General features: G+C 49.6%; 1 protein-coding gene across 3 annotated transcripts in view; it reads right to left on the bottom strand.

Annotated features, from left to right (window-relative positions):
• The window catches only part of ctnna2 (catenin (cadherin-associated protein), alpha 2), a gene marked incomplete at both ends in the record, with an annotated part of 330,311 nt that overhangs the window by 266,784 nt on the left and 48,527 nt on the right, over window positions 1–15,000 (bottom strand). For 2 of the 3 annotated variants that reach the window (XM_084454221.1, XM_084454219.1), the window contains 3 exons: window positions 7,185–7,451; window positions 9,163–9,282; window positions 11,375–11,541. In XM_084454221.1, the coding sequence (XP_084310347.1) occupies window positions 7,185–7,451; window positions 9,163–9,282; window positions 11,375–11,541 (554 nt within the window). The remainder of the gene's footprint in view (window positions 1–7,184; window positions 7,452–9,162; window positions 9,283–11,374; window positions 11,542–15,000) is intronic. The other variant, XM_084454220.1, reaches the window with a different exon arrangement.

Genomic DNA, 15,000 nt, shown 5'->3' on the forward strand with positions numbered 1-15,000 from the left:
GAGGATGACGGGGTGGAGGGAGGGAGGGAGGGAGGGAGGGAGGGAGAGGAGGGAGGGAGGGAGGGAGGGAGGGAGGGAGGGAGGGAGGGAGGGAGGGAGGGAGGGAGGGAGGGAGGGAGGGAGGGAGGGAGGGAGGGAGGGAGGGGGGAGGGAGGGAGGGGGGAGAGGAGGTGAAGAATGCTGACAGGCTGCCTTCTCTCAGCGAGAGGTGGCATCAGAGGAAGTCTTCTCTATCCACTGGACAAAGGGGTGAAGGGTCAGACTGCCACAGCCATCTATGAATTCAGCAACTGCTCATTTCAATGCCCCCCCCCCGACCCCCGGGGGCATTTAAATGGACAGAGCCAGTCTAAAATAGATGGCAAAACCTCATTATTGTTACAAACCCACATGAGATGTGGGCTCTGTAGCTGTGAGCAAAAAAACACGGAGGAATCTCTGTTTCGAAGGATTACAAAAGGGGGTTGGGGGGGGGGGGTGTTGGACAACGAACGAAAAGATTGAGATTTAAAAAAAATAGAAAAATGAGAAAAGAAAATGTGATACAACACTGCCCCCTGCTGTTGAGGTTGTGCTCGTCCTGTTCCCCCTCGGCTGCAGGACGGGGGATTTGAATGGACATGCCGTGTTGCCTTCAGAGCCAGGACCGTTCGGGGCGGATGGAGCCGGAGGGGGCGTGGCGTGTCGTAGAGGACAGTCTGCCGACCGGGCGCGGGCGCATCGATACCTCACCCAAGATCAATTTATTTTTGATTTCTTTACTTAAACCGATAGTATTTCCCCAGCTGAAAGGGGGAGTCAAATCTAATTTGGGACAGAGGAACCGCAAAACAGGGGAGGAGGGAAGGGTGGAGAGGGATGGAGAGAGGAAGGGTGGGGAGGAAGGAGGGAGGGAGGGAGGGAGGGAGGGAGGGAGGGAGGGAGGGAGGGAGGGAGGGAGGGAGGGAGGGAGGGAGGGAGGGAGGGAGGGAGGGAGGGAGGGAGGGAGGGAGAGAGAGAGAGAGAGAGGGAGGGAGAGAGGGAGGGAGAGAGAGAGGGAGGGTGAGAATGAAGGAGGGAGGGAGAGAGAGGGACAGAGAGAGGGAGAGACAGAGGGAGGGAGAGAGGGAGGGAAGGAGGGAGGGAAGGTGGGAAAGAAGGAGAGGAGGGTTATCAGGGAACAGACAAAGGCAATCATTTTGATGTGAACGCAATTATCTTAAAAACTCGCCTGCGTCTTTCCTCACTCTCTCATCTCTCATATTAACTAATGGAAGACAGAAAAACCTGTGGGTGGGTGGGTGGGGTGTGTGTGTGTGTGTGTGTGTGTGTGTGTGTGTGTGTGTGTGTGTGTGTGTGTGTGTGTGTGTGTGTGTGTGTGTGTGTGTGTAAACAGTGATTTGCACTGCGGCTCGCATGCCCCTAGGTGCGCCATTCAATCTGAGCAAGAGGAGGCAGCGAGGGAGACAGACTGAATGTGAGCCAGAGTAGCTAGCTCACGGCTGCACAGACCCCCTGAGACAGAGAATGGGGGAGGGAGAAAGAGAGAGAGAGAGATGGAGGTGAAGAAAGAAAAGACAAGAAAGTGAGAGGAGGAAAAAAAAGAGCTAGAGGTAACTAAAGATCAGAGAGGATGCTCGTGAGAGAGAGAGAGAGAAAGAGAGAAAGAGAGAGAGAGTGGGAGAGAGGGAGAGAGGGAGAGAGAGAGAGAGAGAGAGAGAGGGAGAGAGAGGTAGAGAGAGAGAGGAAGAGAGAGGGAGAGAGAGAGAGGGAGAGGGAGGGAGAGAGAGAGAGAGAGAGAGGGAAAGAGAGAGAGAGAGGGAAAGAGAGGGAGAGAGAGAGAGAGAGAGAGAGAGAGAGAGAAGGAGAGGGAGAAAGAGAGAGAGAGGGAGAGAGAGAGAGAGAGAAGGAGAGGGAGAAAGAGAGAGAGAGGGAGAGAGAGAGAGAGAGAGGGAGAGAGAGAGAGAGAGACCCACACGGGTCCCTCTTCAATATGTTCCAGCTCTCTCCAAAGAGAGACTGAGTGTGATGGTGCCACGGGCATCCATCACTCTCCAGCCACACCACACACACACACACACACACACACACACACACACACACACACACAACAACCAGCTGCCCCGGATCTAATACACTGTGACTCCTGCGGTAGAAGTAGATCACAGAAAGGTAACTGCGAATGTTCTGTGTGGAGCAATGACATCAGAGCTCGCCCCCCCCCCCCACCCGGCGCAAGGCTCTTGGGAGGACGGGGCCCCGGGTACATCTACATCTACCGACAGGCGGGCCGCCTGTGGATCTTTTGGACGGAGCTGTCATCCTGAGCTCATCCGCTGTCGTCTCACACGCACGCCACCGTCTTAAGGGGCGGGCTGCTGCATCGTCTCACTGAAAGCCACTTGTCCTTTGGGTCGACAGGCATCAAAGGAGAGAGAGAGAGTGAGAGAGAAAGAGAGAGAGAGATAAAACAAGTGAAAGAGAGAGAGAGGTTTCAGAGGGCCAGGGGCTGAGCCCTGAGGTGCTCGTGTTCATGTAGCCGGCCCGCTGTCCGCCGCAGGGTCTCCGCCCCGCACCGGCAGGGGCCCCGGCTCCGTCCGTCACCTTCTCGGAGCGGAGGTCCCCGGTCAACCGTCCCCCCTGGGGCTGGTCGCCTCCCCCTTTCCGTCTTATTCATAAGCTGCCCTTTTGCTGGCGCCGCGGCGCCCATCCCAAAGCCGGGTGCTCTAATAGCCCGGCCCGACCTCGGCGTCTGCAGCTCCGCGTGTTCCCAGAGAAGGGCGCCGGATCCAACTTTACTGCCATCTTTAATTCGGGATAGCGCGGGGGGCGGGGGGGCGACCTTTACAAAGGTCTTCTACGCGCCCCCGTTCCGGTATGAGCGAAATACCAAAACCTTCCCCGTTTACTCCTGCGTTTAGTTCGGGAGGCGAAATTCGACGTTCGCGGTGCCCTTGGCCAAAGTGCGAAGGGCTATAACACACCTGATGTGTGAACCGGGACAGGAAGTCTCCACCTTTGCAATATCCGCGCAAGTTGCGAATATTAGTGGCCGTCGCATAGAAATAGCGTGAAATATGGCACCTGCAACAATCCGTTAGGAATGTATTAAGAGTACATTCACGTACGTACGGTGTTTTTGGAGTAGTGCAGCGGGAGGCAAAGTGCTGCCGACGTCGCACGTTCAAAAACGGGCTTCTGCGCGGGGAGGGGGCCGTACACACTTGGAAGAAGAGCTAGAATCAAAATGTCAATGTGTCCAAAAACTTCCAGAGAGACACCGACGAGCTGTTTAAATATGAAAACACTTGACTTTAGTCAGTATCGAAGGCTCTCTCTCTCTCTCTTTCTCCCTCTCTCTCTCTCTCTCTCCTAGTCTAGGCCTGGCTGGAGTACTGTATACATACTGTATGAGAGGTGTATACTGTACATACGGTATGAGAGCTGTCATACAGGGTGAAGGTGAGTCTGGTACCACTGTGTTTGCGTCGCCTGACAGGAATACATGCTCCCTGGTTGAAGCAGGGGAGCAGGAAGGAGAGAGAGAGAGAGACAGAAAGAGGGAGGAGAGATAAAGGGAGATTGACAGAGAGAGCGAGAGAGAGAGAGAGACTAATAGCTCTGCGAGAGAAAACGAGGGACAGAATCCCGGCAAACAAAAGAAAGAAGGCTGAAAGGAAAGTGAAGACCGGCCGGTGTACGCTTAACTACTCTGCCCATCTCCTGCACACAATAAGAGAATCAACGTCTGTGCTGAAAGCCTCTCTGTCCTGGCCTGCAGACAGTGACGGGCCCCTGGATTGAGTGACGGGCCCCTGGGCAGGTTGATGGATTGGCTGCGTCCGTCCGTCCGTCCGTCTCCTCTACTGTTTGGCCCGTCCTCCGCTCCTAAGCACTGTGTTCCAGACAGAGCGCGGGGGGGGCGAGACAGACCCAGTGTGAGCCTGCCAGCCCATAACGGGTCGGCACCCATCACAAGCACTGCCATCTTCTGAGGGGGTACACAAATCAATGTGTGTGTGTGTATGTGTATATACATATATATATATATATTTTAAAGGTTTAGTGTTTTGGGCTGGGGGAATGAAAGAGTCTATGCGTGTGTGTGTGTGTGTGCGTGCATGCGTGTCTGTGTGTGTGCGTCCGTGTGAGTGTGTGTGTGTGTGTGTCTGTGTGTGTATGTGCGCACGCGTGTGTGCATATATATATATATATATATATATATATATATTTGAAAGGTTTAGTGTTTTGGGCTGGGGGAATGTAAGAATCAATATGTGTGTGTGTGTGTGTGTGTGTGTGTGTGTGTGTGTGTGTGTGTGTGTGTGCGTGCGCGTGTCTGTGTGTGTGCGTCCGTGTGTGTGTGTGTGTGTGTGTGTGCGTGTGTGCATGTGTGTGTGTGTGTGTTGTCCAGCCCCAGCTCATTACTATTCCGAGTGGCTGGGCCCCTCAGTCTGGTTCTGGGCAGCGCTGGAGGAATTAAACATGAAGCAGCAGCGTCTCTCTGGGAGACGGGCCGGAGACGACGCTCTGCAAAGGGCAATTTGTCTCATCTAACCGCCGCCCGCCCCGCGTAATCTAATTAGCTGGATCTTCTTGCTTATGCCCAAAGAAGCTCCAACTGTCTTGCATAGAAAACAGAGTGGATGCAATTACCATGGACCGACGGTAAACCCAGGTGGGGGAGGGGGGAGGGGGGGAGGTCCATCCCGGGAATGTCGGGAATACCGGAATTGGATTCCGCCTCCCCCCTGCTCCATGTTCATGTGGAAAGGAAGGGATGAGGGAACGGGATGTTAAAGGGTGTGTACAGTAGCACCCTTTTTTGTTGTGTGTGTGTGTGTGGGTGTGTGGGTGGGAGGGGGGTGGGGGGGGTTGTTGTAGGTTGTTTAATAGGAGTTAATGTAGTCGAGGAAAATGTGATACGACCATCACCGCCTATCACACGCGTGACACTTGCAGACGCAGTTGTGTGTTTCGCCACAGGGGGGCGCCGCCGTGCAAAAGTTGCGGCTGCCATCCCGTCATGAGGGAAATAACAGTATGCTAGCTGGCTAGCTGACAACCGGGGTTCCTACTCTAAGCGCTGACCAGTCGATCCCCAAGATGCACAAATTCTGCCCTCAGAGAGCACTAAGGGAGTCTAGCGTCAGACCCTGAATCACACTTTAATTTTCAAAATGTGGTTCAGGTTCTGGAAAGGCTTTTGTCCAGAGTGATTTCTCGGTTGGAATTCCAACCAGGCCAATCAGTGTCCTTTGAATGCGATGACGGAATTAGCCTGCACGACTCCTCCGGCAACGGCAATCCTGGAAGACAGCTGCAATGGAAGCTTGTTCAGACTGAATAATGAAGTGAAATGAAATGACAATTCAGTCTGAGTGTCAGGCCAGATGAATGCAATATGCACTCCAGTCACTGCACTGTAACTGATATTAGGCCATTTAGGTGTAGAAAGATATCATTCAGAGGAAAGCTATATTGAATTGCCATGTCATATTGATTCAACTGAAGACAGCCATCCAATTTGACATGAATGGTGAACGTAATGTACACTGCACCTTACAATGTGAAGTCTAAATACTACCGACAGGACATTTTAAATCTCTCACAAAATTACTTTTCCAATCTGACACACGTAGTAAAAACCTCTTTACCCAAACCTTCCCTTATCGAAATTGAAAAAGTCAGTACTCTACACCTTGTGTAGGAGCAACCCAACCAATTTGGCTAAATATTCTAAATCCCCTCACCTTACACCGTCTGTCATCATTAAGGGATGAAGTAAATGATTCCCTGAATTACTATTCACACATCTTTGGCACCACACTACAGGCACCACGGGAGCATTTGCTTTCACAGTGAGAGCTCTGTTCAGAATTTGGCCTGTCCGTGGAAGTCCACTAGATGGCAGTATACAGTCACGGTTCCGGGACCAGCACTGAGCCTGCTGCTGTATGACCAAACCCTCCTGCTCCTCGTCATGACAACAACTTGAGAGAGTTCCATAGGGCCAGTGCCAGCAGAGCTTGTCGTTGGTTCAAGAATAGTTCCTATGAAGGCTGTTTCTTTTTATTTCTCCCACATAGACCTACTGACTTTTTACTGACTACTGACTTCGATTCTGACTTCCATTTACCGCCTTCCATTCTGTTCCGTCGATTCATTCTGTTGATTAAGAAGCACAATCAATGCAATTCAATGCACGGTTTCTTAGGAGCCTGAGGAACGCAGTAATTAAAAATGCAGCGACGAACACCTGAGCGATGTCAATATCGCACCTGGGAATCGCAAACAGAGCCGTGTCTTTGTCTATGGCTCCCTCCTGTCTCCCTCTGAAGCCCTGCGTAAATTCCAACCGAACCCTCGTCCCCGACGACGGTGGCACCGGAACAAACTCGAGGCTCCGGCATGTTCAGGCGCTCTCCCGTCTCATTAAAAGTGGAAACGCGAGCGTTCGGTCAATGCGGTTCCACCCCCCCCCTCCCCTGCTGTGAAACATAATAAGAATCTAAGTCAGTCCGTCCCCGCTGAGCTGGATGTGAGTGGAAGGCGTAGGAGAGAGAACTCTGAGGAGTGTTCTGAGGATAAGCCGGTGATGATCACTGTCTCCCCGACTTCAGAGGGTGGAACCCAAGTGGGTTCTGCGATAGCACCTGAGATCAGGGAACGCTGCGCAGATAAGCTCCCCCTCTCTCGGGGAGGGGCGTGGGAGTTCTCTTGATACTCTGATACGCCACCAAAAGGGCAGGGGGGGGAGGACGAGGGGAGAGGCGCCTCTCTGCGGCGCCCGCAGGGAGAGGCGGTGTGGTCTGTAGGAGGTCCCGAAGAGGGGCTCCGCGACACGATGATGCGAGCGTGCTACAGGGCGATTCGGAGAGCCGGGCTCCGTACGTAACCCCGGTCGATCTACTGTAGTCCGACCCCCCGCGCATGCGCGCTTGTACGAAAGTGCCCTGCGGATCCCGCCGTTGTCCTTGTGGGGTCACCAGGACGAAAGCGGAACGAGAGAGACAGAGGGGAGTCTTCTCTGGGGTCAGACAGAACCCTACCAGCCTGTCAGCAAACCCCAAGGCTGCCACTTCCCATCGGCAATATGCCTTGAGAGTAACCGCTTGTGAAAAGCGAGCATCAAAGTCAGCGGAATGAGGGGATTGGATGTTTATTTCAGCATTGAGGGGCGGGAGGGGGGGTCGTGTACTCACGTCGAACTCGTTGAGGGCGGCGGCCAGCTCCCCGATGCCGGCGTGGCCGTGCTTCTCGTCGGTGGGCGAGGCGGCCTGGGCGGCGCTGGAGATGGCGCCGATGGCCTCCTGCACCTGCTTGAAGACGTAGTCGCGGTTGGCGCGCGTGGCCGCCACGTCCGGGTGGCGCAGGAAGGCCTGCGAGGCCGTGTACAGCATGGTGGCGTTCTTCTTCAGGGCGCCGCGCGCCGCCGCCATCTCGTCGCGGCACTGCGGGTCTTTCAGCTCCTGCCGGAGAGGAGGAGGGGGGGTCAGACGGGGGAGACGGAGCGGTCAGCGGACACCCGGGCGTTCGTTTGAAAAGCCCTGGCGCATAATCGATCGACAGACTTTAACTCTATTGATAATGTTTTACAGGTGACGCTTCAGGTTAGGGTTAATGGATGAACATTGAATGTACATTAGTCGAGCGCCTAAAAGCCGTCTGACCAGACGTGTGGTCAAATGTAGCATATTTATAAAACAATTAGTGTTTTATAAGTGTGTCTTGTAAAGATGAGCTGACTGTTCTCTAAAAACGTCAACAAGATATTTATTTAGAACACGCAGGTTAAAAAAAATCATGAAGAGACCAATGCTAAAAAATAAACACAAATTCATGAAAAAAAAAAAATGTCACCGCAAACAGCTGCATTGTTACTTTCTGTCATTGCTGCATTTCACAGATCTAGGCTGATTTGAACAAAAGTCGCATTCAAAGGCATTGATTAAAACCAGGTGCGGCCAATTAACTCAAAATGCCTACCAAGCCTATATAATCAACAAACGAGTATGGTTTGTAATAATAGGCTTGGTATAACTTCAACATGATCGACACAATGGCAGACGTCATTTGGGAGCAGTACAAAAATACACAAGAGTTTATACAAAACACTGTCTGTAAGAGCGGGGGCGGGATTTAGCAGCTCTTCCTCAGAGATATATTCCTCTCAGCATGTGCTTCAATACCCAGCCGCTCACAGAAGAATCCGCAACAGGTTTATCGCCAAGTCGCTTTACACATACTAGTCTGACTCACCGGATGTGGGTTTTGGGGATAAGCTTAGTTCATAACTGTACAATCAGTGGCGGCGGAAGATTTCCCAGATACAGATCCCAGAACAGCCTAGCAAGCGCTCCGCCCAAGACAAAAAGGTTTAAAGAAATACAGCATCACCCCCCATCTCAGAATAGTAATGAGTCCAACCAGACCTTTTACGAAGTGTGGAGATAAGTCTGGCTATGCGAGAGTAGTTGGATCATAGCAATAAAAAAAAGCACAGGGACAAGACAGGACAGTGCAAAACACAATGTACTTTATCATTTCAGGTTATGTCAGGCATGGAATCTAGAGTAGCCGCATGGCCGTGTTCAGTCAGACCAAAGTGTCCTTTCTGCCCCACCGAGAGTGAAACACCTCTCCTGAAATCTCCCCTCAGAGAACTCCAGCCATGCATTATTCACAGTTTGGCGCTTTAATGTTAGGGGATGGTTTTCAAAGAAAAAATAAGAGAGGCTCAGGAACCTTCCTTGGCCGTTCGGCCGCTGTGCTTCCCAAGTTGAGCTGAGCTCAGAGAATTTTAGGGGGAGGGACACTGTGAGACAAGACTTGAGCTTGTATTGTTACGCCTGAAGGGAATGAAGTGACATTTTGGGGACACAAAGATGGTGGATTCTTCTCTTTTATCTTCAACGCACGCACGCATGCACGCACGCACACACGCACACACGCACACACGCACACACACACACACACACACACACACAAATACAGTATGTGGATTCTAACTTCCTCTAGCCCTCTGCTACTGTAATTGCCTAGAGGCTTTCTGTATAGCCAACCTAGTCGCTCCTCTCATGCTGTATGTCTTGGTGGGAGTGTGTGTGTGTGTGTGTGTGTGTGTGTGTGTGTGTGTGTGTGTGTGTGTGTGTGTGTGTGTGTGTGTGTGTGTTAGTTTACCTGCTGTCTGCGGGCCGCCACATAGTTGAGCTTCACCATTTCCTTCCCAAACTCCTTGAAGCGGTTGGCCAGGTCCTGCTCGTTGGTGGCGTTCTTCACACCCTCGAGGGCTTCCTCCACCTAACCCCCCCCACCCACACACACACACACACACACGCACGCACGTACACACATGCACGCACATACACACACACACACACACACACACACACACAGTCAGGAACACAGTCACACACAGTGCCACACAGAAAAATACGTTTTAATTATTTCTTCAAAGACATACTTGCTTTTGCACCTTTGGGCTGTAGCATTTTCATTAACTTAAATGATTCTACACCTAATCAAACTTTAATAATATTTGGCATTTGGCCTTGGTGAAATGGTGTAACGCTTCATTGTAATTGCTATCAAATAGGCGGGGGGGAAATGGCTGTTAAATATGGCCCACGACTCCCCATACTTGTATGGGTCCATTTTTATTTGAAAAAACTTTTCTGTCTCAGTAATGAAAGTCCAGAGTGTCGTAATGAAAATTGAAAAAGAGGGAGAGAGAAAAGGAGAGGTACATTCTAAGTGGTCTTTGATGGCGGGGCTTAGTCACTGAGCTAAGCTGCTCTCCAAACATCCCCCAATAGGCTCTGGGAAGTGTGTGTGTGTGTGTGTGTGTGTGTGTGTGTGTGTGTGTGTGTGTGTGTGTGTGTGTGTGTGTGTGTGTGTGTGTGTGTGTGTTGCCTACCAAGCCTATATAATTAACAAACGAGCCTATATAATTAACAAATGTGTGTGTGTGCGTGCGTGCGTGCGTGTGTGTGTGTTCAAGAGCTGAGGGTCTAATATACTAAAGTGGGAGAGACAGAAGGACAGAAAGAGAGACAGACAGAGACAGAAGGATAAACAGAGAGACAGAAGGATAGAAAATGTCTACTCGTTCGTCTGCTGCCCAGATGACCCCTCTGGTGTTCACCTCACCTCACCTCACTACTGTTGTGTTTGCGGCTTCAACAGCATGTTAATCTCAGCCTTAACAAATAGACAAGGGAAGCCTTTAAGATAAAAGGGGTGGTCGTGTATCTAATCCAGTTTTTGCTACTCCCTTTTTTTGGGGGGGGGTAGGGGGACTATCAAATAGGATGCCTAAGCTGTGGTTTGATCATTTTTATGATGGCTATCTACATCTACGGCCGATTAAAATCTTCAGGAGAGAGATTTTGATAAAAGGAACATACAGTAGGAGTTGGAGGGAAATGGGTAAAGGTAAAGGGAGGATCATATTCATGCATATAACATCCTTGAGAAAGAGAGAGAGAGAGAGAGAGAAAGAGAAAGAAGGATAGACTGAGAGAGACGGAAGGATAGACAGAGAGAGATTCAGATGGACAGAAGGATAGACAGAGAGAGTCAGAGAGACAGAAGGATAGACAGAGAGAGACAGAATGATAAGACAGAGAGAGTCAGAGAGACAGAATGATAGACAGAGAGAGTCAGAGAGACAGAAGGATAGACAGAGAGATGCAGATGGACAGAAGGATAGACAGAGAGATGCAGATGGACAGAAGGATAGACAGAGAGAGTCAGAGGGACAGAAGATTGCTCCATAGTGGAATTGGAGGTGACGGAAGACCTCCCTGTGCTATGGACCCCCTACGCTACCCTATGGGTGGCAAAAAAAAAAAAAAAAACAACAACAAAAAACTAGTCAATTCTGTTGTTGTTTTCTGTGGAAGTGACTGAGGAAAACAAGAGTGGGTTTAGGATAAGTGGAATGTATGAGGGAACTTTACTGACTTAACTTGAACAACTATGAGCACTGTGTGTCAGATAGGGTCCCGTTTGGCGCTTCTGAATGTTGTGTACGTTCACTGACACAGGATCGGCACTCTGCTGACAATCACCCTAAAACGCCATAGGGGAGAGTGCGTGTGTGTGTGTGTGTGTGTGTGTGTGTGTGTGTGTGCGTGCGTGCGTGTGTGTGTGTAGGTGTCTTTGTAGGTGTGCGGAGGGAGTGGTAGGGATCTGTCAGACAGGCAGACCAGGGACACAAAGACTCTCTGTCCTTCACTGACATCAAAAGGCTACAATCCATATATAGAATTGAACCTGCGAGGACCCCTGACTGACTTCCCCCCACAGATGTTCCCGTCTCAGACCAAAGGAAGACTCTCGTCGTGTCGTGTGTTGGCGCCTGTGCGCGTGTGTGTGTCCGTCCACATACGATTTTGAGGTGGGCCAGCAGCCGCATGACGTCGGCCATGTCGGCGAGGATGAGCAGGCGGGTGACGGCGGAGAGGAGGGCGCGGGCCGCCCGGACCATGGTGCCGCGCTTCACGGAGGAGCATGGGTCGTCGGCGAACTCGGAGGACGCCACGCGCATTGTGTCACCTGTGGGGGAGGAGGGGGGGGGGGGGGGGGGGGGGATTAGAGAGAAGTTTAAAGGATGAGACAGACAGCCAGAGGCATGTTCTACAGTAAGATTCATCTCAGGAGGCTTATTTGAAATGTATTGATTTTATGAGGAACGGCTTATGCAAGCTCAGGTTCAATGCCAAAGCTGGTAGACAATACGAATGGACGAAGTGTGATGTTAAAAGTGTGTGTGTGTGTGTGTGTGTGTGTGTGTGTGTGTGTGTGTGTGTGTGCGCGTGTACGTGTACGTGTGTGTTTGTTAAGTACCACAGTACACAGAAAGACATTCTGAATGCAAGTCTGAATTAGTATGCCAGCCGTCAACAACATCTGTAAGTATGTATATTTTATGCAGACTTTATAGCCGTGCCAACTCACTCTCTGCTTGCTGGGGGAACCTTTGAACTAAACTGCGATGGGGCCACCATTTTTCTTTGCTCAGCACAAATGTGTGTGTGTATGTGTGTGCGTGTGTGTGTGTATGTGCGTATGCGTTTGTGTGTGTGCGTATGTGTGTGTGTGTGTGTGTGTGTGTGTGTGTGTGATCCTGTGCAGTGGCGATTGCACAACAGCAGTCTCCCAGGGAACAACGCCACAGGGGGCCGGGCCGAGTGTGTGTGTGTGTGTGTGTGTGGGCTGTAACCCTGGAAACGGTCGGCAATCCGGCTTGGCAGGGACACATGGTGTCTGTCTCAACAGATCCTACAGGCGGCTAAAGAGAAGAGACACGTTGTGATCTTCCCTGACTTGGCGAGGGCGACGCAGATCAGGAGAGAGGGGTTTGGACCCCAGACCAGGAGAGAGGGGTTTGGACCCCAGACCAGGAGAGAGGGGTTTGGACCCCAGACCAGGAGAGAGGGGTTTGCACCCCAGACCAGGAGAGAGGGGTTTGGACCCCAGACCAGGAGAGAGGGGTTTGCACCCCAGACCAGGAGAGAGGGGTTTGGACCCCAGACCAGGAGAGAGGGGTTTGCACCCCAGACCAGGAGAGAGGGGTTTGGACCCCAGACCAGGAGAGAGGGGTTTGCACCAAATGCAGAAACTGCGCCACGAACGCGGGACAGAGGCACATACTGTTCATATGGATATGATCCAAATCTTTTAATTTTTTGGCATAGTTCTAGTCATAGATCTAGTGCACTGCTGAGTTGGCTCATGTCATGGACCGTGAGGGTTTTAGTTTTTGGTATTTGCGCATGGTTCTAGGTTCGGCGCTATACATGGAGCCTCGTTTTAGGCTTGTTCCCTTTGTTTCCCAGGGATTGTACCTTATGTGTTTCATTTTTATGTTGTCTACGTTGTATATGTTGTTGAATGGTGCATTAGCACAAAGAGTCAATTTTAACATTGGAGTAGCTTTTACATTAATAGTGATTACTCTTCCATATGTCCAGTCATAGTAAGCTGTGCTACGCTAGCTGGAATATTAATGGGCTTCATCATCCTATCAAGAGGAAGAAAGTGATGTGTAGTTTGAAAAGCAAGAAACTGGGTGTGGTCTATTTGCAGGAAACCCATTTGTCTCCTGGGTAGTCTAAAAAGTTGTGTAGGGACTGGGTGGGACATGTTTTCTCTAGTGCCGGGTCTAGTAATAGTAAAGGGGTGATAATTTTGATTAACAAACACTTGTTATAAAGTGTACTTAAATGTTAAAGAGAAATAACAGATTCTGAGGGACGAATGGTTATTATTCTGGCAGAGATACAGGGACAAACACTAATACTGGCTAATATTTACGTGCCTAATGGGGATCATCCTGGCTTTTTTGTGGATCTTGAAAGTAAACTCCTGGAATAAGGTGCTTACCCTGTTATCCTTGGTGGAGATTTGAATCTCATTTTAGACCCTATTTTGGATCGCAGTGGGTTTTCTAGGAACTAGCCACCCAAATCTGCTCTGACAGTGAAAGGATTATTTGATTCCTTGGGGTTAGTTGATATTTGGAGGTTAATAAACCCAGCAGGAAGGGACTATACCTTTTACTCTAGCCCACATAATATGTATTCAAGAATATACATGTTTTTAGTATCTTAGACAAAACTCCCTTCTACTTTATCTTGCTCGATAGGTAACATCCTGATTTCCGATGATGCTAATGTGTCACTTGATTTATTACCTTACTGTGAAACAAACAGATCACATAGATGAGATGGTAATTCAAATCATCTCTGTTACAAGACCCAGTCTTTAAAGAAACTCTTATAACTCAAATTAAGGAGTACATGGAAATCAATGTCCCATCAACGCCCTCTGCTGGGCTGGCATGGAAAGCCACGAAGGCAGTCTTAAGAGGTTTTGTTATTCAACATGCTTCACATAGGAAGAATTTGTAAAGTCAAGGTCACTGAATTAGAAAATCAGGTTCAGTCAGCTGAAACAAAATTCAAACAGGATATGTTCCCTACTAATTTGAGAAAGTTGACGCAACTAAAATAGGAATATAATGTATTACTCTCACAGAAGGCAGCATTTTTGTAATTTAGGGCCAGGCAAAATTACATTGACTCAGGGGACAAAGACTCTGCAGCTATTGCAGCTGTGTGGGACCAGGGGGGAGCTTTATGACTAAATCAAGTGATATAAGTAACACGGTCAGGTAGTTCTATACAGATCTTTATATGTCAGAAAGTACCTCAGCAGACATGGAAATAAACCTATTTCTTGAGGGCCTGAACCTACCTGGGCTGGAGAAGCAACAACGTACCTCACTTGACTCCCCAATCTCTAGGGAGATATAGTTGAAGTGGTTAGGGCATTGTCATCAGGTATATCCAAAGGCCATGATGGCTTTAATGCAGAGTTTTATAAATGCTATATAGAGGAATTGATGGCACTTATGCAACAAGTGATTGATGAATCCTTTGAAACAGGCAAATATCAAATTTTCAAGCAATTATTACTCAGATAATTAAAACCAGGCAAAGATCAGAGTGATTGCAAGAGCTTCCGTCCTATTTCATTGATTTCAACAGACTGTCCAATTCTATCTAAAATAGAAAATAGAATCAACAGTCATGACTTCATTGGTACACCCAGACCAAATGGGGGTTATTCACCAGAGGAATTCTTCTAAAAATATCAGACACTTGCTGAATATAATGTGGGCAGTTAGAAGTAGAGACTCCCCAATGACTGCCATTTCACTCAACGCTGAAAAGGCGTTTGATAGGTTGGAGTGGAGATACCTGTTTCTCACACTAAAAACCTTTGGTTTTGGTCATACATTTTTAAGATGGATAGAAATACTCTATAATCAACCAGAAGAGGTGGTTCAGACAAATCGTTTAATTTCTCCCTATTTTTCACCGAGTAGAGGAACTCGTCAGGGTTAGAGTCTATCGCCAGCATTGTTCTGTTTGGCTCTGTAGCCGCTTACTGCTCCTATTAGCAGAAATCCTAATTTCCCGGGTGTAACAATTGGGGAGACATTACATA

This window comes from Borostomias antarcticus (genome assembly GCF_949987555.1).
Source record: "Borostomias antarcticus genome assembly, chromosome: 20".
Classification (NCBI taxonomy): Eukaryota; Metazoa; Chordata; class Actinopteri; order Stomiiformes; family Stomiidae; genus Borostomias; species Borostomias antarcticus.